The sequence below is a fragment of the Cardiocondyla obscurior genome, linkage group LG04, assembly GCF_019399895.1.
Source record: "Cardiocondyla obscurior isolate alpha-2009 linkage group LG04, Cobs3.1, whole genome shotgun sequence".
Classification (NCBI taxonomy): domain Eukaryota; kingdom Metazoa; phylum Arthropoda; class Insecta; order Hymenoptera; family Formicidae; genus Cardiocondyla; species Cardiocondyla obscurior.
This window is the reverse complement of record NC_091867.1, coordinates 9,699,834-9,725,958: the sequence shown is the minus strand read 5'-3', so window position 1 is coordinate 9,725,958 and position 26,125 is coordinate 9,699,834. Positions and strand designations below refer to the sequence as shown.

General features: G+C 45.1%; 2 protein-coding genes across 7 annotated transcripts; one reads left to right on the top strand and one right to left on the bottom strand.

The window, feature by feature from the left end:
• Positions 1–519: 519 nt before the first annotated feature.
• On the bottom strand, positions 520–1,004 carry L(3)87df (lethal (3) 87Df). Its single transcript, XM_070656221.1, has one exon. It carries the CDS (start codon positions 1,002–1,004, stop codon positions 651–653), a length of 354 nt encoding a protein of 117 aa, XP_070512322.1. The 3' UTR covers positions 520–650.
• On the top strand, positions 988–25,989 carry LOC139102341 (serine-rich adhesin for platelets). Of its 6 annotated transcripts, XM_070656193.1 has the most exons (14): positions 1,299–1,592; positions 2,123–2,183; positions 4,794–4,925; positions 9,015–10,779; positions 10,961–11,123; positions 11,241–11,444; positions 21,024–21,138; positions 21,212–21,343; positions 21,630–21,653; positions 22,052–22,084; positions 22,221–22,424; positions 22,568–22,687; positions 22,811–22,884; positions 23,726–25,989. In XM_070656193.1, the coding sequence occupies exons 3-14, from the start codon at positions 4,827–4,829 to the stop codon at positions 24,021–24,023; spliced, it is 3,231 nt and encodes a 1,076-aa protein (XP_070512294.1). In that variant the 5' UTR covers positions 1,299–1,592; positions 2,123–2,183; positions 4,794–4,826; the 3' UTR covers positions 24,024–25,989. The 6 variants fall into 6 exon arrangements, with proteins under 6 accessions (XP_070512289.1, XP_070512294.1, XP_070512292.1 ...); XM_070656188.1 differs by lacking the exons at positions 1,299–1,592; positions 2,123–2,183 and adding an exon at positions 988–1,065; XM_070656191.1 differs by lacking the exon at positions 2,123–2,183 and having other exon boundaries at positions 1,452–1,592.
• The last annotated feature ends 136 nt before the right edge of the window (positions 25,990–26,125 follow it).

Below are 26,125 nucleotides of genomic sequence, written 5' to 3'. Positions count from 1 at the left end.
TCACTAAGGGCGTTCTAAGATTCAGTTACACTTTGCGTAAACAGAAGAACACAACTTGAAATTCGATTAAAACGAAATTATAGAAAATTTAATATCCGGGGCGTATATTTGAGGGATAATTAACGTGAGAATTTTTATAACTTACAAAAGTTTAATTAAAATATGAGAAATAGGAAATTCAGGTTCTTCTTTTTATTTATTTATTAATTTTTTTAATTAAGTTATGGAAACGTATTTTATATCACGCACGTAGATTTTATAAGAAATACTTTTAAAAATATGTGAAAAATAATTTTACTGTACAAGTTTATACAATTTGCTTAATGATATCATACAAATCTGTACTTTGCAGGAATTATAATTGCAATTATGTGGCATTGGAGTACCTTAGTTGGTGTTTAAAATATTATTGCACTTTTATAAACGTATCTAATGTACAAATTAACAATTTTATAGGTACCAAACTAAAGTATTATATATACAGCTCATAAAATTATGTACTTAGGTAATCTTCAAGCATTCTTTGGTACATGCATTTTATAAATAATACAGTAACTTTAATTACATGAAATATAAGACTACAATCGCAACTTATTTGCAATTCATCTATATACATTTTTTTTTTACAATCGACATTCAAGGAACAGATATCATGCATCTGCCAGTTGCTTCTGGTGCTCGTGGGCGACTTCCTTGACCTGGTCTATGCCGGCGGATTTCTGGCGAAGGATATTTTGAAGATCTCGCACGACGTATTTTTGCTGCACGTAATCATACCGACAGTAACACCAGTATATTACGGTGACGCCCATGTAAGATCCCAGGGCAACGTTCGTCGCCAGTTTAATTCGGCTAGTATACATGAAGGCGGCCAGACCGCCCAGGATGCCGCCGTAGATCCCGTTCAGCATGCTCTGTTTGAAGCAGGGAATCTTCCTGATGTCCCGGCCGAATAGCGTCACCGTCTTGGACTGATCGTCCTCGCTCATGCTGTCGACGTCCATCGCACTCTCGGTATTTTCGATAACGAAAGCTGCGGGAAATTCTGAGGAAGTCAAAAGTGAGGTTAGTTAAATCCGTGGAGGCGCCGCGCTGGTAGCGACGGTGCTGCACTCTGCTGCAGCACGTGCATCTCGCGAGTGCGGCGAGCTGATTGGCCGCCGCTGCTGGGGGTCCGCGGGAGATGGCGGAGGCAGCGGGTGCGGCGTGACGTCGCGCGAACTATCGAGTGCGAGTGACAGCACTGACAGGTGGTGCGGCGCGACTCTCCTCTCGAATCTCGTTCTGTGCACACGTTCGGTACGTGATCGCCGTGGAACGCGGACTCTCTGCATCGCGGATCGGCCACCGGGACCGGGTGAGAAAGACGACGATTGCCTCGTATCGCGGAGGGTTGCGAGTGGCGCCGTTTATTCGTGCAGCACCTGGGGCACCCCGGAAACAGCGGACTGCAGCGGACTCGCGGTGACATGCACGCACGGCCGCCCGTGCGTCGCTGCTCGTAGGTGCCCTCCCGCGACCCCCGCGTCCAGTTCCTACGATGTGTACCACGTATCCGCGCGACTCACCCGGGAGATTCAGCTGCGGAAGAGGTAAGGCTCATCTTCCTCCCCCTCACCGTCCCTCCCCCCTCACGCCGCCCTTGGCGGTTAATCACTCGCGCGGTGACCCTTAACCTCACCCCTGCGACAACAATCGAAGCCCCGCGATCTTTCGCGGGGGGCTCGCGAAATTCGGGAACGCGTTCCCGAAGACGAAATCGACCCGTCGTCACGTAAATAAACGTGACGCGTGTGCACGCGCGTGTTCCGCGGGGCGTTACGTCACGACGCCGCTCTGGAAGATCGTAGCCGACAGCGAGTGATAAGAATTCCGTCTCGTCACTTCGCTGTGAATAATCGGACTCTAGAGCGGACTACGTCTCGCGGTGCTCGCGTCGCATTTTTTTTTTTTTTTTTAATTTGATAGTGCTTATCGAAAGGACCCTCTCTCCCTCCCTCCCCCGCCATGACGATAACGATGACGAGGTCAATTTGGTCGGCGTGTCCAGGAGTCTAGAAGGACTAGAAGTTCGAAGTTGTATCTTCTCGCATGACCGTCGACGACTTAATTTCTTTTCCAGCGTATTCGAGATCACTCTACTCCGGCAGGCCAGGCATAGAGCCGCAGGGATTTTCGTTTCTGTGAGTAAGGGATCGCGTGGACGTTCCACCGAGGAATACCGTGCCTCTAATCCGCGGACAGAGATAGCACGTTCGTCGTCGCCTCGCACCACTAACTAACCGCATCTCGCTCTCTTTCTCTTTCTCTGTATCTAACAAATCTATCTCCTTTCGCTCATGCCACTTTCGATTTCCAGGGAAAATAAGCCGTGATCGGAGGGAACGGTCGTTGAAGACCCCCGCGACCGGGAATCCGTAAGGAAAGATACACGAGAGAATTCGAAGGCTTCGAGATCCAGAGTTTAATACGCGAGTAAACGGCCCCTTACGAGCTGGAGAATCGCCGGGCAAACGATCTGCCGAGTCGACGAACGATTATCGTCCCGGTTTACCTTCGTCGCGGAAGTCCTTTTTACGAGGATAGTTTTTGTCTTCCGACTGAGAGCGTAATGAAAACGTGGCCGATTAAGGGCAGGCCGTTTCGACTTCCTGGTAAATTTATGCATCAGGTAATCCGTATATCTATTTTTATCTTTCTTTCTGAGGAAGAGTTGTTCCAACTTCCTGATTAATTTATCTATCAGCTGAACGCGCGTACGTCTTTCTTTTTATACGAGATAGACACGCCGCTTATCTGATTGATAAATTTATTAAGAAACTGAAAGAACTGGCCCTAAATGAGCAAAGATAAACACATGTTTACTTGATAGGTTTAATTTATGAAGAAGTTGAAGCGACCGAGTCCTAAAAGCTCGGTTACCTGCGGTACCTGGCTAACGTTTCGCGGTAACGGTAACTGGAGAATTCACGCAAGAGCCGAAGAAAGGTCAGATTCCATGCATTTGCGACGCGGCGTGAGAGGTTCCGCGATGCAGACACGATCACTTGCCGTGCTCCGTAAATTAAAAACGTTCGAAGTCATCCAGCTGCCGCAAAAGGTCCCGCGGTACTTTATCGAACGAGGCTGAAAGGAAAATTCTCGGGGAACAAAGCAAAACGTCACGCTCTTCTATTTTTCAGGGAGAAATCGTTCGAGTTCTCTTGTTAAAAAAAGGCTTTGACATTCCAACTCTTGCAACGATTTGAAATTATTAATTAATAGAAAACTTAATGTTTTAACGTGATGAAATTTAAACGAAGACAAAGCGAGATAGTTTTCATCGTTGTGGCTTTTATATTACGACGCGTTCGTACCTCTGAACTCGGATCTCGAAGTCTTCGGACTGCCAAAAGTCGATTTCCTTTTATTCAACGATTCCGCGCGACGTTACCGCGCGAAACGCGAGCTAATGTAATCCGCGATGCTCTCTAATCGGACAAATCGGGACATTTATCGTCCTACATTTCAAGATCATAGCATACCGGTTACCTTTCACCATCTATGCGATGCATTTTAAATAAATTCCTCGGGCGTCCCTTATACGGTTATCAAAATCTGTAAAGGTAAACTACCTTAAGCGTCTACTTTCTTTTTTTTTCACGAAGACAGTTAAATTTAGATTTAATTTTAATATTTTTGCAGTAAAAATTACCTATTTAATTTTTTATTATAAAAATTGAAGTACGCGAGATTAAAATTATAAAAATATAGATATATATGTTACAATTTATATAATAGCGTTTATAATATTCATCTCGCGAAAGATCGGATGCTTAGTGAGTCATTGCTGTCCGCGCTCTGCGCTTCTAGGTCAATATCCGCCTCCGTTCGATCCGTGCCGAATTTTCGAGGAGAGCAACGCTCGGGAGAATTCAGGTCTTTGAAAGACCCGAACGTCCCGCTTTCCGAGTTTAGCGAATACGTCCCCCGCGAACGTTATCTAGTTGCGATATTCTCGGTAGCTGGATGTGAAGACTGAAATACTCTATTAAAAGTCTCTTTCGTGTCAAGTACGGCACCGTCCGATTTTCTGAATATCTCGCAGAACCGCTTTAGCATCACAAAGCAATTCGACGAAGCGAAAGCGCGATTTGTATCTTACGACGAATGTTTTCCCTCCGTCCGAGGACTTCGCCAGCGTCTTCTCTCCGGGACAGGCGCATCTAATGGGGACGTGAGTTCGGTTCGTGACCTGCAAGAACCATCATAACGCGAAAGGCAATCACGGATGATGCACCTCGACCGGTATCCTCTAGCTGAGTCGCGTGTTTTCTCCTTTCGGCCGAGAACTAGGCTCCGTATATCGATCGGCGCGAAACTTTTCCCAGACTTGCATGCTACTTCTGGTGGCGGTACTTTGTCTCGGCACCCAAGCCGCATGTCCCTCTGCCGACTATACTTTCTTTTCACTTAAGCGATACTCGCTTCGATCCTACCGGGCGAGGATTCCTCGCGTCGCCGGTCGACCGCGAAGTGAAATATTAATGAAGGTGAATGGGCAGGCAGGTGTGCAATCGGGATGGGGACTGGTTACACGCGCGGTTTAACTCCTTCCGCTTCTGTACGTGTCATTGTCGGCGGGATGTGGACGCGTAATACCATGTTAACGGAAAGGCTGTATCCTACTAATTCACGGAGGTGATTCTGCCTCTTTGGTATCGCGTGCTCTCTTCTAAACGGCTTTAACAACCCGCAGCACGAGCTGCGCGTTCACCGAGCACTTTTACTAATGCTTGATTTTGTTTCGACAGTGTTCGGCGCCGGGACAAGGTTGGCGGATCTATATGGGGCAATGCGTATCTCGTAAGGCGGGCGCCGTCGTCGCAGCATCCGGTCATCACAACTCGCCTTCGTACCGTATCATGGACAAGGCCCAGAAACAGGTGAAGCTCTGCCTACCATTATCCGTGCGCTGAAACATAATTTAGACCCGATGATAAGAAAAACCGTCCGCTACACCGACGACGAACTTCAAGGTCCGCCGATGTCGAACGTGTCCCTGGCTTTTGCCGTTATAGCGCTTACGCAATGTCCACGAGAGAACGTACTAGTGCGTCCATGTACTTATATATGCTAAGTATTGCGTGCGGACTTGGACGTGCGACGGGCAATCCAGCTGATCGCGCGGGCGGCCAGGCTGAAGGCCACGTCGGGGTTCAACGCCCTTTCTCAAACGCGATTCCACCCGCAACGGGATCCCGCTTCTGCCCGCGAATAGATCATTCGCGCGGCGCGTCCGCCGTGCGCATCAAACGCCGAGCCGCTCGTTCTGTTACCTTCCACAGAAATGACGCCCGGCGACGCGTGACCGAGCATGTATTGCGTTCGATGCAATGTTCCGCCGAGAGAACGCTGAATGGAACGGGTCCCCCTCCCCCCGCTTATCTCTCGGCGTGTATCTAACAGCGCCCGGGTTTCATTTCACGCGATCGAAGTGCTTCGCGCGAGCCACGCTCTCGACGACGGAAGGTGTTAACAATCGCCGTTACCGAGCCTTCCTCGAATCATTCGCCGTGGTAGTCTACGCTTTCGATGTATGATCCGCAGATAAGCCCTCGTGTAATCGCTCGCACGCTCGAACGCCTCCTTTAACGATTAATGTAAGAAAAGTTCGACTGCGCCTCGATACCGTGTCTCGTATAAGTTATGCCGATCTCCACTTTCGCGTCCACTTTCTCATGCACGAGTTGCGACGAATTAATTATTCTCGAGCGGACGTGACACGAAGAAACGCCGCAAATTGGTTTATAAATAGTCGTTACCGTTGCTCGGACTTGCACTATCGTGTTCAATGCCGACGCACCGGCGTATAGTTATAAACGCAGCCTTGCAGGAAACGCGCTCGCACGCGCTCGCATATTAATTGTTCTCGTAGGTGTACAAAGAATTGTAAGAACGGAGCTAGAAGGATACATTATAAAATTAATCCGATTGCCGACGTCGAAGGAGTCGTCCCGCTATCGCGAATGGATCCGTTAACTTAATGAATTCGTGTGAACTTCAACATTTAGCTTACAATTCTTTTTTCTTTTTTTTTTTTTTCTTCTTTATACAAATCGATGTTTATTCATCATCGCGAGCGGTATGCGATTCCACTTCTGAAACGGTCCGGGCAGTTCCTTCTTAACAGGGAACGCGGTGATCTTCGTGAGAACTCGTGCGCTCGCCCGGGAGACACGGGCTCGCAACTTACACGACCGATATCTCGTTTCGGCCGGCGACGTTTGGCTTCCCATTGTTTCGTCGTCACGCGTACCGCTTCCCGCGGCAGGCCCGCGCCCGGAAACCGAAGACAGCCGGCGGAGGCTGCCGCGGGGAACTCGCCGGCGCGGCGCGTACACGGTTCAGGTGCGAAGAAGGAGAAATCGCGGAGAGAACTCGTCTTTTCTCTCCCTATTGTCTCACCTCCTCCGCACCACGCCGCGGAGAAGCCGTGCCAGTTCACACGGCGAAATCGCACGCCGTGTCGAATGCCGCTTCTCCGTCATTGTTCCTTCTCGCTGGTAGCCGGCGTTTTCGACCGGGACCTAGGTCCCGAGCGGAAGTGACTCTGTTTCTTTGGCGAAACGACTCAGCACGACTCTTCTCGTGTGCGCGAGAGTTTCGACGAGCGACTTTGCGACGTAGACGCCCGCGATTCGTTTCGATCATTAGGACTTCTGCTAGGAGATCTCTTTTGTCCACGTTATCGCGGCGAGAAGCGCTGAGATTATTCTTTTTATAGATAAGATCGATTATTAAGAACTTGACTTAGAAAAAAAAAAAAAAAGAGAAATAAAGAAACGATAGCGAGGAATCCAAGTCAATTGGAGAACAGTTTATATCGATTTGCCGATTGCGTTTTCTCTTCTGTCGTAAATTAACTCTTACAAGCTTAATGTTACATAACCGGATCCGATTAATGTCAGGATTCCTCGTTTGAGACCGGCTCGCTTAATATAATTCTCGCGATTCCTCCCGATGGGGTCGTTGAAGTTGAGGGAAATGTGCTTCGCCTCGCCTCGTCGGTTTCGCGTAATCGTACTGCGAACTTCTAGCTGATGACGCCGCGACGTGATCGACGCACGCTCAGACGGCGCCGTTGAATCATCCGAGTCATGTACAGGGTGCATCTCGAACGGGGAGCGATTGGTAGCAGGTGGCGATTCGTTTCTCCGGGTCACCTCGTCCTTAACGAAGCTCTTAGACGAGACGTAAGGGTCTGTTTTTCGGTGGCTCAGATTTAGCCTTTTAAATTGATTAAGGGGTGCGGCTGACCTGGGTGCCGAATGATCTCCTCGGGCGCACCTCTCGCTCGTCGAGGAGCACCCTGTATACCGGGTGGAAGTTGGGACGCGGGCGCGAAACCAGCCCCCGGCCGCTTTGTAGTGGACATCGGCGTAGCGACGCCGGCGCAGACGGCCGGATCGATCCCCGCGTTCGCTTTTCTTCGAAAAGAGCAAGCGAGACGAAGAAGAGAAACGCGGGGAGCGACGACGACGACGACGGAGGGCGACGTCGCGCGTTTCCTCGCCGTCGTGCGCCATCCTTGCGATGTGACGGACCTCGCGAAGAGCATCGACATCCTCGACGCACGGCGCAAGAGCTCCGATCCACCGCGCCGGTTAAAAATATATATTCGGGGCATGGCGACGTGAAGCGACGACCGTCAATCCTCAAGAGAGATCGATCGACGACCGGCTGACATTGGCCCGCAGGGCGCCCGTCATGGAGTACCGGTACGGCAGCACGAGGTGCGAGGACGACTCGCTGGAGAACGAGAAGGGCACCGGCGTTGCGGTAAGGGACGCGAAAAACCTCGTCCTTTCCCTTTGGACCGTTTTCCTTCTCGCGAATTACCTGGTCCCGATGGTGCCGCGACAATTGTCACCCGTGTGACAATCAGACTGAATTATAGTCTATGACATCATCATGTTATATATTGGCGTCTCTCCAATCTTTCCATCGTTCATTAAAGTAGGCTCCACTGCGAGCTCGATTCTCGCTGAAGAATTGAAAATAGTCTAGATATTTTCGTTACCTGTAAAAAAAAAAAAAATTAAAAAAGACTGTAACAATTGATAGTTTAATATTCTTATCGATTTGTTTTAAATTTCGCAATTTCGCAAATATATAATTGTACGCGATAGTATTTATTCGTCGCTTCCAATACGTTTGTAGAACGGTACGATGCGTGCAATCATCCGTGGGACGTGCTCTCGCGGTCGATTTGCGGCTGTTGCTAAACTGCCTGCGTTTCGTGGCTCTTCGCGAGCGAGCCCCCAGATTTGTCGAGTTGCCGGTCGCTATTTCTGGAGTTTCGAACGGGGTTGCGGCCGTTCGCAGCTTCCGCGAGCCACGCTGGGCCGTCGTTTCCCAGTTATCTCAATGCGTGGACAATGCGGTGTACGCGTGCACATTGTTCCGGAGATCCGCGGCGAGATGCGCTATTGGCGTCGCACCGTTATATAATCCGCGCGCGAATATCGATTAATACTGTTGCAGCCGGGAATCACGCAGCAGATTCATCGAATAAGCCTCGGAATCCTACGAGCGTGTGGTATCTATGTGAGCTCGGCAGCTTAACGCCGAATGGATGAGCGAGAGGAATAAGAGCGAAAGGTTGAAAGAAGCCAGATTAAGCGACCGAAATGTATAATATATATTACATATATGTAACTCGTTGAAAGCGAAGTTTCTCCCGCCGTCGAAATTCAATTATGCGGGATATCGATCTCCTTCTACAGATGTAATCGCGACTAGCGCGTGACTAGGGACGATCCGCTGGTAATAATTATCAGCTCCCGTATCTTGATACAAAGGTGTTCTTTGATCGCGATAGCAATCTAGACGGAACGATTTATTTTATTAATAAATAATCTGTATCGCGACTTGCGAGAGAGATAAAGAAGTCTTTTGATAAAAGCGATGCTTTTGTAAATTCGCAGCTTTATATTTTAATGTAGTTTTTTAACGAGGAAATTTTTTTTTAGGGCGATTTACGGGGATCTTCGAAGCGCAGTACGTCTCACACGCGCGGCACCGCGATGTCTTTCGGCTTCCGGCGACGGCCCGCCAGTGGAATTCCCATGCCGATAGCGAATTATGCCGCCGGCACCAGCGAGAAGAGCCTGCTGCATCCACGATCAAAGTCGGCCGGCCCGGAGCAGGATCGCAGGCGGATGATGGATGACGATAACAGCAACGTGATTCACAACTCGTCATCCGGTCGGTCGACACCGCGGCTGGCTCCGCCGAAAAAAGATTCGAGCGGTGTTGGTGTCAGGACAAACCGCTTCGGCTATAGGCAGCCACAGGCGAGATTCACGAACAAGGTCGGCGACATTTGCAGCCTCCACGGTATCAGCCATTACAATCAGGAGAAGCTGCAGCAATATCCGCAACAACAGCCGCAACAACCGGACAATTACTTTGTTAAACAGCAGCAGCCGAATAGAGTCGTTGCGCACGTACCGCAACATTTATGCGGAACAACACCGCCGGCGAAGCCTCGCCTGTTGCAATCGAATAACGCGGCTTATGGTAATAATTCGATGGCGCAGCACGCGGACGCAAACAAGCGAGGATCAGGCATTCCAGAACCCATCACCAGGTACACGTTGCACACCAGTCATTTGCCACTACCGCAATATGCTGTACGGGTGAGCGACTCGAACTCCAAGATTGCTAAAACCGTGGCGAACCAGAGCAGAAAGATATCCACGTCGAAAGGCTCGTCTAGTTCGAAGGAGGGCTCGGTGACCGAGGACTCGGGTGTCAGCAGCCAGCCGACCGGGCCAGAGGACAATGATAGGTTTAGATCAGTCGATTATATGGACGACGGCTCTCTGAGGAGACGCGGTGTTGGTAGACCGAGAAATTTACGCATGGTAGTAACTGGCAAGAGTTTCGATGTTAGAGATGTCCGCGACGACGACAGCACAGTTACGGAGATCTCGGTGATTCCGTTACCTAAATCTTTTGCAACCACTGCGACTAATTTGAACACCGGCTTCGTGCGAGAACGGGCCACGCAATATCAGCGAATTGTTAATAAAGATAACAGGTACACCGATTCGACGGCGTCAATGTCCACCACGTCTTCGGAAGGCTATGACGAAGGTCTGAGTGAGGAGAAGGTTTACAAAGATCGATCGCGCACGGAGAAAGTCCCGTCCATTAAATCGGACTTTAGTCCTCCCAGCTCGGACGATCCGGAATACGGCCATGGCGAGGCCATGGCGGACGAGTATTCGTTAAGCTCCAGCGACGAGTATCAGCGTTCGAATTCCGTCATTGCCCAACACGCGCAGGCAGTCACTGCTGCTACTAAGAATAGTACAACATCGAAGAACGCCCTACGCTCGGTATTACTTACCATCGAGGACCCGGCATTTGCCGCCGCCGCCGCCACCACAACCACATTGATTGACGATGAGACTTCGCCGGTTGACAGCTTGTTTGATAGTCCCACCGCTAGTATTACTCAATCGGACGGAAAAAAAAAGGATGAGGAACACGCGCACGAACGTTCGGACAACACTCTCGAGGATGATGGTCCGGGCACGCCGACGAATGCCTCCAACTCGCTCAGCTTGTCCGAGGGTAGAGAGTTCTTCGACGACGAGATTGCAGATCAGCCCGGACTAATGTTTGACGACAACAATTCCAGAGCAAGAGGCGAAACGCAATCTGCTTTGAGCGGTCAAATAACCGCCGAGAATAGTCACACTTTAATTGAAACAAGCTTGAAAATAAGTAAGTACAAATTTCGATGCTATTCTTAGAGTTCTTATTTCTACATATTGCATAATATTTATGTCTTCAATTTTTGTAAAATATAATTAAATATTTGACAATTAAAAATATAAGTCGATGTGTTCTTAATTTATTTAAATAGATATTACTTTATTAACGATACGTATGATTTATATTTCAGATGGTACACACATCAAAAACGTCGTAAACAGTCCTCATCACGGGCAACGTTTGCATCGAGCAGGAAGTGTCGATACTTTATCACCTTGCGAGTCTATCGCTTCGGATGATTTAATGTTAGATTACGACAATAGTGACGCAAGTTCTTACGAGGAACAGCAACGGTTAGAGCGCTAAGCAATATAATTTTTAATATCTTGATTACGGCAATAAATATTATTGAATTATATTTTTACAATATTGAAGAATTATTATTAATTGCTTTTTTTTTTCTTTTTTAGATTAAATTCCAATCCCGCGTTGCACGAGCTTGATGACGCCACTATAATTTCCGAGCTGGAAGCTCAAGGCGAAGAAGTGATGAGGCAGTGGACTTCGTTACTGAATACTGCGCACATGGATGATGCAAATTCCAATTCCGCCAATAACAATTCTGTCAACAGCGTGACCAGTAACAATAACAATCAGGCCGCCACCGAAGCTGGGTGTGTATTCTTATTTTTTATTACCTTATACGCTTGCATTAATGTCGAAAACGTAAAACTTCGTGATGCATGATGCTTCTTCGGAAATGATCAACGAAATTACCGTGGTCAGGTTTACAACCCGTAACGTACTTGCAAATGATATGTAGATTATGCAAAGACGTTCCTCCCCTTCGATCGGGGTAAAGGAATACATAAAATGCTTCCTCGTGAATGCTGTACTCTTTCATGTATATAAAATTCAGTAAAGTAGAATTATTTCATTTTACATTGCTTTATAAATACGCTAATTGCAATCTGTTATATTCCTCGTATCAAATTTGTATATTTGTACATACTTCCATCATTATTTTTTTAATTATGTGATATAGTTAAAACCTCACGTAATCAATTTTTATTATTTTCATACATTTATAGCAGAGTTCTTAAATAGAAATTGTAATAATAATCCAGTTAGCTTTAATTAGAAGTAGTAGGAACATTGAAAGAGTACCGCACTGTAATATAATTTATTAGTCGACAAAGTATGCATACTGTGCGAAGGAAGGAGACAAAGGATGTGCCATCCAACCATTAAATTGATGTATATCCGCTATGTGTCCATCGCAACTACGAGCCACAGTTTTGAACTTTTTAGTATTGGTTTGACCTTTCGAATCTTTTGTACATTATTTCTCTTACGTACAAAAAATTCGTCAAAGTTCAATGCTAAATCTTAAAACTGCCGTATATTATAAGAAATTAATGATGTGTGCAGGTGGGAGCACTTATATATATTTTTTTAGACTTAACGTCGGTGTTTTATCTTAGATAAAATTGCATCTTTTGCATTTAAATTTTAAATATCCTAAAAATTGAGCAATATTTTTGGGTGGTATTCATATTTCAATTTGTACCAATAATTTAGTAAGAGCCAAAAGGAGGAAGTGTTGTACATATGATATATCTTTAAAACTTTTCCATATTTTTTGTATTACATTCTGTTGTAGATATATATGCTATTTTACAATGCCAGTTCGCATTCTAAAGTTACATTAAACTGCAGTGAGGAAATCAATTAAACGTCGCGCTGAGAGATTGTTAAGTTCCGTCTTATCTGTATCTCTTTAATTGGAAGAATCGATTTTCCGTATCCGAGGAGCACCAAGTATTTCGTATCGCGATATCACGCGTAACAGTAATCGCGAAGTCGCGTAAGTTTCGAGCACGTCATGGCCACACGCGCATAACAGCCTACTCTCTTTTACGTCGCCGAACTCTTTTCTTTCCTGCTCGGTAGCTTTCTCAGCGAGCAAGAAACGAAATGTACATCTCGAGAAGTACGTGTTAGGCATACTCTCCTTCGAACTCCTGCCTTCGTTCCTCAGTTTTGTCTATCTCGTTGAAGCTTTTGTCGAGACGTAGCATTACGCGACACCCTCGTTCCCTTTCGTCAGCTCGTTTTCGTTTCTGCCACTCATTAACGGCGATAGCGATTAGGCTCAATGTGTGCGGTTGTACAGAGACAATACATGCAGTTTCATAGAGAAGAAACGTAGCACTGTAGCCGGCAGTACGCCGAAGGAATTCGTATCAGCCGGGTTCTTGTGTGTCAATCCGTTTTGTTTCTCCTTTACATACGAAACGTACGTTTTATCTCCTTGCTTGTACAGAAAAAAAAAAAAATCCAAAAACATGCCCGCACACATCCGCCACAGAAAACGCCACAATTCAGCGACAGTATTCTGTGTTCTAGCGCGCTAATAAAACGGGTGAAGCAATTGCAAATTCCCGATGAGGACTCCGCGGGTGGAGACTACTACCAGCTGACGTATCCTAACTAGCGAGCGGGGTCCGCCGGTCCTCCCTTGAATGTCGACTAGGCATACCTTATAACTGCAGCCGATTACTGAGACAGTAATAACGCACGGACGCAGGCTTAGCACGTGAATGATCGCACCTTCTTGAAAGGAAATAAAATTACATTTTAAGACGCTGGAACGTATTCACGTTTTGCGTGGCAATATATTTATTTATATATATTATTAAAATATATATATTACTGCGGAGAAAGCACGAGAAGAAAATCTTGTCACATAATGCTTGTAATGCGATCATTCACGAGTTAAAAATCAGATGCTGTCAAAGCTGTGAGAGAACGAAAGGCATGGATGATAGCGAAAATTCGTACGACGCTAATTTATGCGGTATTGCGACTAGGATATTTGATGGTTGGAAAGGTTGTTTTTAATATTCAAAGCGTTTTTTGAATTTATTCCGAAGTTAGAATATTTTTGTTTTTAGAATTTTTAAGGGATAATCGTATCGTGATCATGGCCACTTGCCATTAATTAAGTGCATTCTTCTACAGACAGTTGTCTAGCCAAATAATTTTTTACAGTAACGTTAACTCGTTGTAGGCATACTTTTTTTTTTGTTGAGTTTAACAAATTTCGTATAGTTTCTTTTGAAATTTGTTCTGTGTCGTTTTTTGTTCTCAAGAGAAGAGTTAGTTTGTCCCTCCAAAAAAGAAAAAAAAAAGAGAAAAAAAAAGAAAAAAAAGTACTAATATATTAAGAATAACATAATCAACTATTCCATCCCCCAGTTTCTTAAACTAAGTATAGATGCTACCTCAAAGATTTTCCTCCTGCAAGATGGATTAGTTCCTATTAATTTACTCCTCTTTTCATTTCGTTTCGTTTCCAAATCTTACCGTAAATTTCACAAAGTGATCGTCAGGTAATTCCTCGAGATTCCACGTTCTTATTACAATCGCAAAGTATATTATCAATTCCCTTCGAGTATAGTCGAGATGTAGTCGAGGCGTAGTGCCGAAACAGAGAAGATAACCCGCCGACAAAGTAAAGCGTTCGTTTCGCTGCGATTAATGATGCCAGCAAGGACTTACTTGTGTAAAACGATCCTCCGTCCTTACGGAGGAAGTTCGCGCGGCTCTTCGCGATGTATCTGGCACTAAAGCGAGCGCGTTTAGCGGCGCGGGTGAATAGAAATTATTTTTCTAATTTCGTATTTTTCCAATAACGACGGTCAAGCTGGGCCGAGTCCTTCCAAAGAATTGTCCTCCCCGCGGTTACACGTTGGTCCTCCGCTACCGGAATCCAAAGTATCTGCGCTCTAGTCCTCATTCAGATCGCCCTACGGTCATTTTTAAACGGTGAACCATCGATACTATTTAAAATATATTACGGACACGTAGTGCTAAGTATAATCCAACACTCGCTGTCGAATAGTTATCAATTTATCGTAAACTCGTGGCATTATAGAGAGCTTGTTTAGGTGTAAGTGAACGCGTAGTTTCGTAGGCAAACGGGTTGACGAATCGACTTGATGTTACCCTTACCTTCTTCGTCCTGCTCTTCGGCTCCACCGCGAAGAAGAGAACAATGCGGCTTTAATGCGCGCGTGATAACGCTACGTTCCGTTAGTTTAAGCACACAGTTCTTATTAAATAATTCCGAGCGGAGTCGTACAACTCGTGACGACTTGTCGCTCGTAACTCATTCGCTTCGGTCGCTCGTATCCCGGATATTACGTTACGAGAAATATGCGTTTACAGCGAAGTGTTCTCTCATCGATGTGTCACGCGGCCGCGTCTTCCTTTAAAATGTTCCTTCGCATTATCGTTCCTTCCCTACCGTACGCGATGGTACCGTTACCTTCGATTCCTAGCGTGAAATACGATCGTGATCCTTTCTTTTAAAAGGATCTCGTTTCCGCGGAAATGAAGCAGGCCGACACGCGCGAGGAAAGGGACGACGTGTACCTTTCATTTCGACGAGAATTGCGATTTCCGACGGCGCAGTGATGACACGCATTAAGTAAACGCAACGTTACACACACTTGTACTTAGGATAGTCGTTACGAGATATATATTGCTACCATTCCGAACTTTGAGTGGCAGCTCGTTGAAGCTGTCTTGCCTTTTTTTTTTCTTTTTTTTTTTCTTTTTTTTTTTAGTTTCTTCCTTGCGTTGGAAGTCGCTCCTTCCCTTAGCACTTGTCCCTTATCTCTCACGATTTTTTCCGAGACTACCATATATCTTTCTAACTCCTGATGGCGATTAAACGATCCGCCAGCGATAATCTAACGTATCCAATGTATCTCTCATAATATCCAGAGAGTTACTCTTCTTAATGAAGTTGTCGATTCTCGTTATAGAACTGGATTAGCGAAATTGATCGCCGTCGGGTTGAGGTACGTTACCTCGGTGCTTGTACTCGCGGGTATTTATATCGGGCGTGTGTTCAGGTGCATATGTAAGAATTGGCGGCGTAAGAGAGAGAATGAGAGAGATAACCGGTGGGCCGTGCAACGCCGAACAGTTCTCGAAGACCGCAAAACGACGGCATTAATCGCTACTGTGTATCGTATTTTTGTCGTTCTCGTATACGTACTATTGTAACATGCATATATATCGATCTCCTCCATTGCATTATTAAAACGCTTCCTCTGATGGACTACTTGCGTACTCTTTTCACATTTCGTCTCCGTTTCACGCTCCGCGAAATTCAGGATGTATTTTAATTTAATTTTTTTTTTTAAATCCGAAACGAGTTTTGGCGATGAGATTTGGGTCAGTCGAGGGGGTGGCGAACATTAAGAGAAGCCAGTGGCCGCGTGCTGCTGCCGCGACCTTGGCCGTCGTGCAAAAAGAATGTAAAAGACCGTGGCTTAATTTGCTCGACCGTGTAAACCGGTTCGCGCGGAGTATGACGAACTCCGCGAGCACATGGACCGTTCATGATGTAACTCGCCGAATACGGCGTGCACGTTCCAGGGCTGAAAGTCGACCGGCACGTGGGCCTAAGTGGACACCGGCCAGATATCGGTCGCGCGTCGGTTTTCGTCGAGATCGAAGATAGTCAGAAGTCGAAGACGAGTCGAGCGACGCAATTTCCTCATTAATCAGAGCGTTACTAGTTAGCCGCAAGCCGGCGTCTTTCTGCTTCTCGCTTCGCGCGAGTTTTCCCGTAGGATTTTAGAATCGTCGACGACCGCGAGAAGCGCGTATCGATCAATCCGCGACGTGACGTTCTCCAAGAGAATCAAGTGCCATTGACGAGAAAACGAAGGCTCTCAATAGACCTCGTCGGGATCTATTTTTCACGATTTTCTCACGTCGCGCTTCGACGGGAAAGCACTTTGCGCGACGCGCGTAGTTCTTTACCCCGAGGACGCGGGCAATTTTCATTTTCAAAGGCGTTGCTTTCCCGGATAAGTTGCGCTCGCTGTAGCGGAAACGACGATGTAACTGCGGCACTTCCTCGCGCGGTTCTGCCTCGTAACGGTGTTCTCTTTCGGTCTATTTACTAAAACCTCTCCCGGCGATAACTAGCCGCGGTCATCGGCAGCGTATCGCCGCCAATGACCCTCGATCGAGCCATTTGCATACCACTAAGCTGTTGCGAATCAAAGCGATCTCTTTTCTATCGCTGTTTCTAAGGAAATTAGCTAGTTAACGGAAACATCAAACGTTCACGTAAAACGTACGACAGCACCGAAAGTGTTTTTAGTATTCGAATCCCGGGCTTCTTCTTTTTCCCGGGCTTTATTGCGAAACGTGAGCAGACAGCGAACTCGCTGTCGACGAAAGGGAAAGAGGAATTCCCTGAGGGCGCGGGATTCCGGTAGACTGCTCCTCGGCGTCGGTTGAGAAGTGCGTGTCTGCTTTGTAACCGGCGTCGTGAAAAACGTAAAACCTTCACGGTGCCTCATAAATCCCGCCGGATTCTCGGCGGAGCCAAGTCGGCGGGAAAGTCGTGCCAGGGGTCGAGGAGACGAAAGTACCGTGGAATAGACCGTGATTTTAAGGGCCAAGGGTCGGCCAGCTGGAGTATTGATCGTTCACCGCGCCGGCGGGTTCATAAATTGCTTTTTCCACGAGAGGAGAATCTCTCGGAGCATCGTGAACCGACGGAAATACCGCCGCACGACCTGGAAATAGATTCTTATTAATCGTTACGATTTCTTATCGCGCTTTAGCCTGACGGCCGGACGTCCTGAGTCACGAAATCGCCGTGCGCCTTAAATCGACGTTATCTAATTAGGTCGCGCCGGTACTTCTTATAACGTTATATACGAGATGCGGCACGACCTAGTCGGGTACAACATCGATTTAACGTACATATCAATTTTCTGCGCACGGGAAAGCCATTTGCCGCCCGAGGCTAGTCGTTGACCCGGCTGATATTAATTTCAGCAGGTCACATCTGTCGTGTTGAGACCAACGGTTGATGAAATAGTTATCGCTCTGAATTGCCAAAATAAGCACGAACTTAATGATATTTCTTAATTTAATTTTTTTTTTTTCTTTCTCTTTACGCTTTTTGTAATAAGTCAAATCACCGGAAGTCTATCAGTCTCCGAATTCCCATTTTGAAAAATTAAAGAATATAAAATATGAAATTACAAACGAATGCAAGAGTCGATGCATAGAGAGAAATTAATCAGAGATTAGTGAGGCCCGGCAAGGCGCTTGTAAGTTAAGGTATTCCAAGAGGAGGCTCCGTATTGTTCGCTCGGGGTATCGGTGATAGTTCCCGCGGCTTTTTGCATTATCACCTCCACCATCCTCGCCGCTTGCTACTCCCCGCCTGCAGCTGTTCCCCCTACCGTCCTTCCCTACCTCCCCGGCTTCTCTTTCTCCTCTCTTCTGGCCTCCACCACGACGGCGATATCGAACCGCAGCTCGTCGCCGTAGTGCGAGGTGCGCACGCGTTCCAAGTGTATATCCCCTCGCGGAGGACATCCTTGGTGATCCTGATTTTGCGTTTGCCCACCGGTTGTCCGCCGCAGGTCACTCCGGCGTCGCGGCCGCCTCCGGAACGGTGGTCGAATATCTCGCGCTCGTCGGAGGGACGGAGTGCCTCTTCCTCGACGTAGAGGAGACTCCCTGAGTTCCCGGACCTCGAGCCGGAGTCTCCCGACGCGAGAATCGGTCTGAAGGAAAAGAAAAAGAGGTTCGGCTGCCGCGTGAAGTGCGTGTGGAACCGTGGGACGAACTCGCCGGGAGGGTCGCAGGATCCTTGATCCTGCCCGCGGATTCACGCGAGTGCGAGTCCAGGTGGAAGAGGTGAAGCCCGCGTAAGCCCCCGACACCTTGGAATCCCTCCGGCCTTCTCCTTTGTTCGCGTTCTCGGGGGGGCCCTTATCGCCTCTCCCCAGCGGTCGTGGCTCTCACGTGAATCCCTCCAGTATCCGAGATACGGCCGGAGTGGATATCGCGCGAGGTCGTATATTTAACCGCGGCATTAAGATCCTCGGGTTTATTAATAGTCGCGTAAAATGCAAATGCACTCTCGCCGACTCGCCGGGGTAAATCGATCATTTAGATTGACGGAGATTCGCTCCAGCAACGTGTCGCTTTAGGGATGCCGGAATCGCGCGGCGCGCCGTAGCTTTAATTAATTCAGCGAGCCTGATTTCCCCGGAGAATTCAATAAGCAATTAACCGCGGGCGTAATGAAAGGATAACACGGTCTAATTTTCTTTTTTTTTTTATTTTCTTTTTTAATAGAGCCACGGCGAAGCGTGCGCTTCGGCGGAAAAATCGCAACCGCCTCCGGTAGAGATTTCGGCAGGATAACTTTCACTCGTGGATGACTCAACTCCTTCCGAGTCCGGGTTCGAAATTGTTATGGAAATGAGGAGGGGGAAAAAAAAAAGGGTGATGCGTTAATGAGCGAGTTACGGTATCGGGACCAACGCCGGAGGCGCGATAAATTTCGAAGGATAGTAAGGACGCGGCGAAACAACATAGATTATCCTGCTTTCGAACAGCTAATTAAACAGAGGTGTAATTTTCCCGGCGCGCTCAACGACCGCGTTCCGCGGTAATTTGCGACGCAAAAGTACACTTCGCGGTGTATCGAGAGGAAGAGAAATTAAAAAAAAATAAGTAAAATAAAATACTCGTTATTCAACCCGCAAAATATTACGTTACCGCTATCCGAGCGGCGATCTAGATCGATCTGTACACCGCTCGATTTCTGTGTTTCATTTTTTTTTCTTCCGCTTCTGTTCGAGTATTAGGTCTACTTGGCTCACGAGTTTCGTTATCTTGCTCGGCTTCTCGTTCGCGGTGTCATTAATGAGCGAGGTGTAACGCGGCATCCCCCGTTCATCAGGGCGAAACGCTCGGGCTCGCGTAACTTCGCGAGAATTGTGAAACTCACACACGAAATACAACGCGTAATTCGACGGGAAAGTGATCGCTGCGACCGCGTGTCTGCCGAGTTACTCATCACCGCGAACCCGGACTCCAGGTCTTCCTTTTCTTTATTTCTTTTTTTTCCGTCTCCTCCTCATCTTCCCGTCAACCATGTAAGACCACGATGCATTCCGTCCCGTCCCGGCTAAATATGTCCGTAGATACGGTCCGTCTTCTATTTGCATTATTCCGTTCCCGCGGGTGAAACTTGCCAGTGACTGTCGCGTTCAGCGATGCGATAATCACGAGTCGGAGTCAAGGATTCGAAGAAGCCGAAAAAAAAAAAGAAAAGAAAAAAAAAATTAATAATTTACGAAAGAACGAACTGTCCTCTTCCTCTACGTTCGATTTATCTCGACAAAAGTCCCCGAGAAGATCTCGTGCTCCTCGCGCCGATCAGCTGGGAAGAGAATCAGGTCCCGGGTGGCCGATGATTCGTAAACGATCATAGTAGAAGGTAACCGACGAGCCGGTTGTACCAGGATGGCCTCCACGTCGACCGAGAACACGAAGGGCGCCCGAAGGCGCACCACCGGCCTGCCGACGCGCATCCGCGTCCCCGCCGGCCTGGAGAACGCCGGTACCGAGGATGGACGCGACGACTCCGGGCTCTCGTCCGAAAGCTCGACGCCGACGAACGGATCGCCGCCTCCTCGGCAGCCCAGAGCTCCGAGCAACGGCCGGATCACTTCCACGAGCGTCGCAGCAGCTGCCTCCTCGTCTGCTGCGGCCTCCTCGCGAGCCAAGAATAGTTCCGGAAGGTAGTCCCTCTCACTCTGACTTCTCCCTTCGGGAAGAGCGTGGCTCTTCCCTCAGATATTTCCGAGTAGCGTAGGAGAGATGCAAGATAGCAAGGAAACGCAGAATTCAGGTGCTATACGCTCGTTTTTTTTTTTTTCTTTTTTTTCCTTTTTTTTTATTATTGGGATAGCGTGACCGAGATGGGAATCACGATATTACGCTACTTCCTGCTGGATCTCCACCGGCTTATTTTCTGGTCATTTACCGAAGCTCTCTCTAGTTTGTATTTACATACGCCACGCGTGGTTCTTGTTCTTGTATAAATAATTTATTTTTTCCCCCGCGTGGCATGGTTAATCATCCTCCGTTCCGTCAAATCATCACGCTTTTTTTTTCCGTTCTATTTTAAAGAATGATACGAGACAGATGGAGATAACGCGCGAGTTTGTTATACGCGTCTCCCCATAGCTAGCAGGCCGTTTTTTTTCTTTTTCTTTCAGGACCTTGGCACAGTTAAGGCCATCGAACTCCTCTGCGACAGAATTTCTAGGGCCGCTACTCAAGGAGAATTCCGAATACGATTGATTGAACAAAAATATACATTGATTTCTCTGTTCTTGTTTCAGAATCGGAAGTGACAGGATGTCAAGGCTGTTACGCAGCAGATCGGGGACGGAATCGCCACGTTCGTTAGACAACATGCGCAACCGTCAGGTTTCTAGTCCTATGAGAACGTCGAGTGTAAGTTGCTGCATATACTTTTTTAAATCGATTCACCGAATAACTTTGCTGATGTCGCTATTTGATCTCGCAGGTGTCATCCTCGTGCGTCGATTCCGGAGACGAGGCCAGCCTCAGGATGGATCGCGGCACGTATCAGTACATGTTCCAGGACATCGTCTCAATAAAGACAATGCTCCTAAAACTCAAGCGAGTCCTTCAGGAGGTACGGCAGAGCACGTTGGCACTTCGTCCTATGTCCAGAATTTTTGCACGTAGATCCTTTGTCGTTTTTGTAATGCGTTGTTTTATATGCGGTGCCGGAGCGACTTGAGAATTTATCTCGAGTGCTTGTCTTCGGTTCGCTTGTTGAGCTCACGTTATTTAATCGCAACCACCATCCCGTTATTTTTAAGCACACGGCGACGATTATGTCTCCGCCCATTTTATTAACACAATTTTTATTTTTTTTTCCATTTTTGTCATCGTCCTTCCTGATTTTGCATCTCAAGTCAGGAGAGAACGATTTGACGAGGGTACGTTACCTTTTTTATTTTTTTTCAACACGTTTTTATCACTAACTTATAATATATCGGCTTTACTTGCCTGCGTTTTTGTTTAATTACATGTGCTTTTATGTAATTATGATATATCACATATGTTATATATGTTAGTGACGTATTTAACGACACATTATACTCATGGGATCGAGTAAAAGTAATGTACGTGAAAGTCGCAATTACGAAAGAGAAAAATGTGAAAATTCTAGGTGCAAAAAAAAAAAGAAATACGTATGAAAGTTTTAATTTAATTAGAAATAGACCCAATTATTTCGCTGTAACATTACTTTACTCGATTCGAACAATGAAATTATTGCCAGCGCTAAAGATAAATGTACACGCTGTTAATATCTGATATCGATTTTTTTTTTTAGTCGGAAACTCTCAACCCATTCGATAATCCGAAGGTAAGCATATGCTGCTTTTTATAAAATAAATTTCCTCGGAAAAATTGATCTAAAATAACTTGAACCCGCTTTTTATTCATCCACAATTGAGGGTCACGTAGAGCTGAACTAGATATAACGTATATTGATGTTGCAGAATGGCCTCTTCTGCAACCTGAATGAGGACGGAGGCAACACGATCGACGTGAGCACGTCACCAGGAAGCGGAGGTAGCAGTATTGCGGACGAGCTGGCGGATCTAAGGAGGCAGGTGGTGTTCCTTCAGGGCCAGGTGGAAGATCGGGATCGTACGATACAAGTGCGGGATCGCACCATCGAGCAACTTGAGGTAAATAACGAGGTAAATCTCATACGCGATTAATCGTATGCTCTGTACCGTGAAAAGCCCGCCCCGACGGAGAATCTGACCGGTAATAATTGCTCTCGTTGTACTTCGAGCGAAGCGAATTGAACGAAGAGTGACAATTGTACGTTATTTTGCAGCTCCAGGTGTCGAAGCTTCAAGGACCTAAAAGCGGCGATGCTCAAAGCTGTGCTCTGCCGATGCGCAACAATAACGTCTCCTCTGTGGACACTTGTAATGCCACCACGCAAACGGAGAAGGTATTTTTTTTTTCCTCTTCCCGTGCAGCTCTTGTTTAACACCATTGCGTTTCGTCATTCGTTTCTTTTATTAATGTTATCTTATCATTGCGCTCTTGACCAAAGAAAATTGCTTGATTGTAGACACGTCCAGTGTCGGCGGGGCCTTCGCTCCTACAGTCACTCCCGCAAGACGGTGTCATGGGGCCTCTCGTTAGGTGAGAATTTGTCCTTGTCTTCATAGATTTCATTACACGCTTAATGTCTAATATTCGTAATCTTCATTCAATATACATTTTTTCTTAATACTATTCATCGTTAAAATTTATATTTACACAAATTGCACTTGTATCAATCGCGTCTCAAAAGAATTCTTTCTATCATGTGGGTCATAAAATAATAATGTTCTTTTTGCTGCCCTGGTCCCGCCCTTTGCTCGGGTGATACAGCTTCAGGATCGGGAAGGTAGAGTGCGTCAGTCTGTGTGACTTGCTATTGGGATATGTACTCCTCTCTGCATTTAACGCCCTTATATTCATGCACCTTTTCTATTTTCGTTTCACCTGTTTGACAGTCCGTTACTAAAATAATTGCGTTCGTATTTTGCATGGTATCAAACCTTTTATTTGCTTGACAACATATTGTACTCCTCAGTTACGTTTTGTAAGAATAATAATGACTGTAACATCGACTGATCAAAGGGCCTAATTTTTTATTGTAAAAGTAATTTAGCCATGTTTAATAATTCTAATGTAAATTGTAGATTTTTGCTTACCATTTACATTTATAAAACCAACATTTTTAGCATGTTGTAATAACGTTTTTTTTTTTTAATTATTATTATCAGCGTTAATGCGATGATTATATTTTGATATTCCCAAGTCTTTGCGATAAGATACTCTATTTATAATTCATAATGTTTCATGCTGCCTTAAATAGCCGTGTGCGGTGAGTTTGAGCTCTTATTACTGCTCGACTTAGAGTTCTTCTTTGCAATAAACTTTTTCGTTCTTTATTTTTACCGATTTACTCTTTACAATGATAACTATTCGATTGCAGTTGGAGTGACTCGTTGGACCGTCAGCGACTATCACTGCTCTCGGAACTTAACTCTACTGGGAGCCATCGCAAGCCAATCGAACGTTTACCTCATACGCTAAGACTTCGTCAAGAACAGATCCCAACACGTCGCGTTAACGCGAGAAGACACTCCTCGGAGTGCGTGTCCAGCTCGCCCATCAAGCCGAAAGACTGCGTAAAATTACCGTGCGACTTGAACGACGCGGAACGTGATGCCAAGATAGAAGGAAACATGGTCAAGTCCCTCATTCCGACACCTAGAAAATTGCGGCTTTAATGACACATCGATTATATTAATCTTGTTTACGTATAGCAAAATTTCCTTTTGTTACAGACGTCCGTATCCTCGAAATGTAAAAAATTTCGGAGACAGACTGATCGGACAGTTTTACAAACAAATCATTCCATTCGTATAAGAGATTTTTATTCAATATGATTCTAAACGTCTGAATAAATTTACAATCGTTTTTATTAAGTTACAATGGCGATCGTACGCTGGCTAGAAAAGAACTTAATATTAATTAATTTTATATTGTTTAATAATTACTCTTGGCTTTCGATTGATTCGGACGTCCTAAACAACGGAAAACGATCTCTTGTTTTAGCTGCCGGTACTCGTGATTTTTTTACGCGGCATAAATGTGCACGTTCCATGCGTTAACAGCGCAGTAGCTTTGTTTAAGCGTTTTGTCTGTTATAACTTGTATTTATGTGGCGTTGTGCAGAAATTGTTGCATTAAGTCATCGATTCCCGAGTGAATGTATTGGTTGGCATTAATTGCACACGCCTGTAAAATGGATATGAGTACATTTAATTGTTAATATTAACGATAAATTTTATATTCTCACTTAAATGTGATCTCAAGTGCAAAATTAGTTATTAACGAATTATCTGTATTTCTAAATCGCGATCACACTTTATCTGTTAATTCAACGATCTATTCAGGACTTGAGCTGAAATTCTTTTCTGCACGCTCTTATTTTGACAGCTAGATGTTCTACGTGTCTGTTTTTATTTTTTAATTAAATTTTAACTGCAAATGTCGATCAAGTGCAAATAATTTTTGTAATATATATAATTTATTGTAAATATAAATGCAATAGAGAAATTAATTTTAAGCGAGGTGTACAATTTGCAATTAAAAAATTTTAAAGAAATGAAATTTAGAACTAATCATCGATATTTCTTTTGGACGCAAACGTATGTAACGTCTCAGAAAAAATGGATCATTGTACATATCAAAATCTGTTCTCTCTTGAAAAAATTAAAATCTTCTTAAGTTAGTTATACATTTAATACTGAACATTTCATCGAGCAAAATTGTTTTTACAACTTAATCGTGATCTAACAAAAATTGAATGCAATAATCATGTTCAATTCAGTTCATGAATATCATCATGCACAATAAATCGACGTGAATTACGTACGATAATTAATAAAGTCAGGGTACTATGCAAATTCCATATATTATTTTAATTTATTGTGTGCTTGGTACTTGCTTGGTGCTAGTAAGTTCGTATTCGATATTATAAATAAATTCATGTAAAATATTTAGATTCTCCTGATTTTCACAATTATACCGACCGATGCTGCTGCCCAAACTTATTCGCGAATAAGAAATAATTTTGAACATGTATCTCTTTTAGCGTATACACAACTAATATTTTAATAAATATCTTATAAACATTCTGCAGTATTATTAATACAATATAGAAAATAATAATTGGAGAATAACAGGAGAAGCTAGATATTATATGATCATTGTATATTTATTTGTCTATATTTTTTAAATTTATATTTTAATTGTGCATGAAAATGAGACCAGAGGGAAAGTGAGAGAGTGATCAAGAAGAAGAAAGAGAACTATATATATATGTATAAATATATGAAATCTCATTAATTTTTTAAGAAATACATACTAAAATAAAATATGAAGATTGTAGGATGGTAATCTTAGCTTTGCTGCAGGATTATCTTTGCAAAATGCAGTATTTATAGGAATATACTGAGTAGTTCAAATCCACTTATCATTAATAACTGATACAAATTAATAGATCTGATATGGAATAAGTTATATGGCAATTTTATTGATATTATGAAACAACCGATTAATGTTAATTGTCCTTTACGGTTGTTACAAATCTTCGGAGGACAAATCTGCGAAACATTTTGAAAATTGCATTGTATTAATGGTTATGGCAAATAAAGAACATATATATCATATTAAATGTTTAATTCTTTACAAATCGACCTTTATATTAATAAGCGAAATTCTCTACGAGTTCTTTTTATTTCGCTGTATTAAAATTTTTTATTTTTTAAGTAGTACAAAATTTGAACCACCAAATTGTGTATGGTTAGACATCCGAAGGTTTAAG

What these genes read in the sequence shown, in the direction of transcription:
- LOC139102341 (XM_070656188.1), top strand. Translation starts at nt 988, where the DNA reads ATGCTGTCGACGTCCATCGCACTCTCGGTATTTTCGATAACGAAAGCT. An exon ending in CAGGCCGCCACCGAAGCTGG is followed by an intron (nt 11,445 to 21,023) that starts GTGTGTATTCTT and finishes TTCTTGTTTCAG; the next exon opens with AATCGGAAGTGACAGGATGT. An exon ending in GTCATGGGGCCTCTCGTTAG is followed by an intron (nt 22,885 to 23,725) that starts GTGAGAATTTGT and finishes ATTCGATTGCAG; the next exon opens with TTGGAGTGACTCGTTGGACC.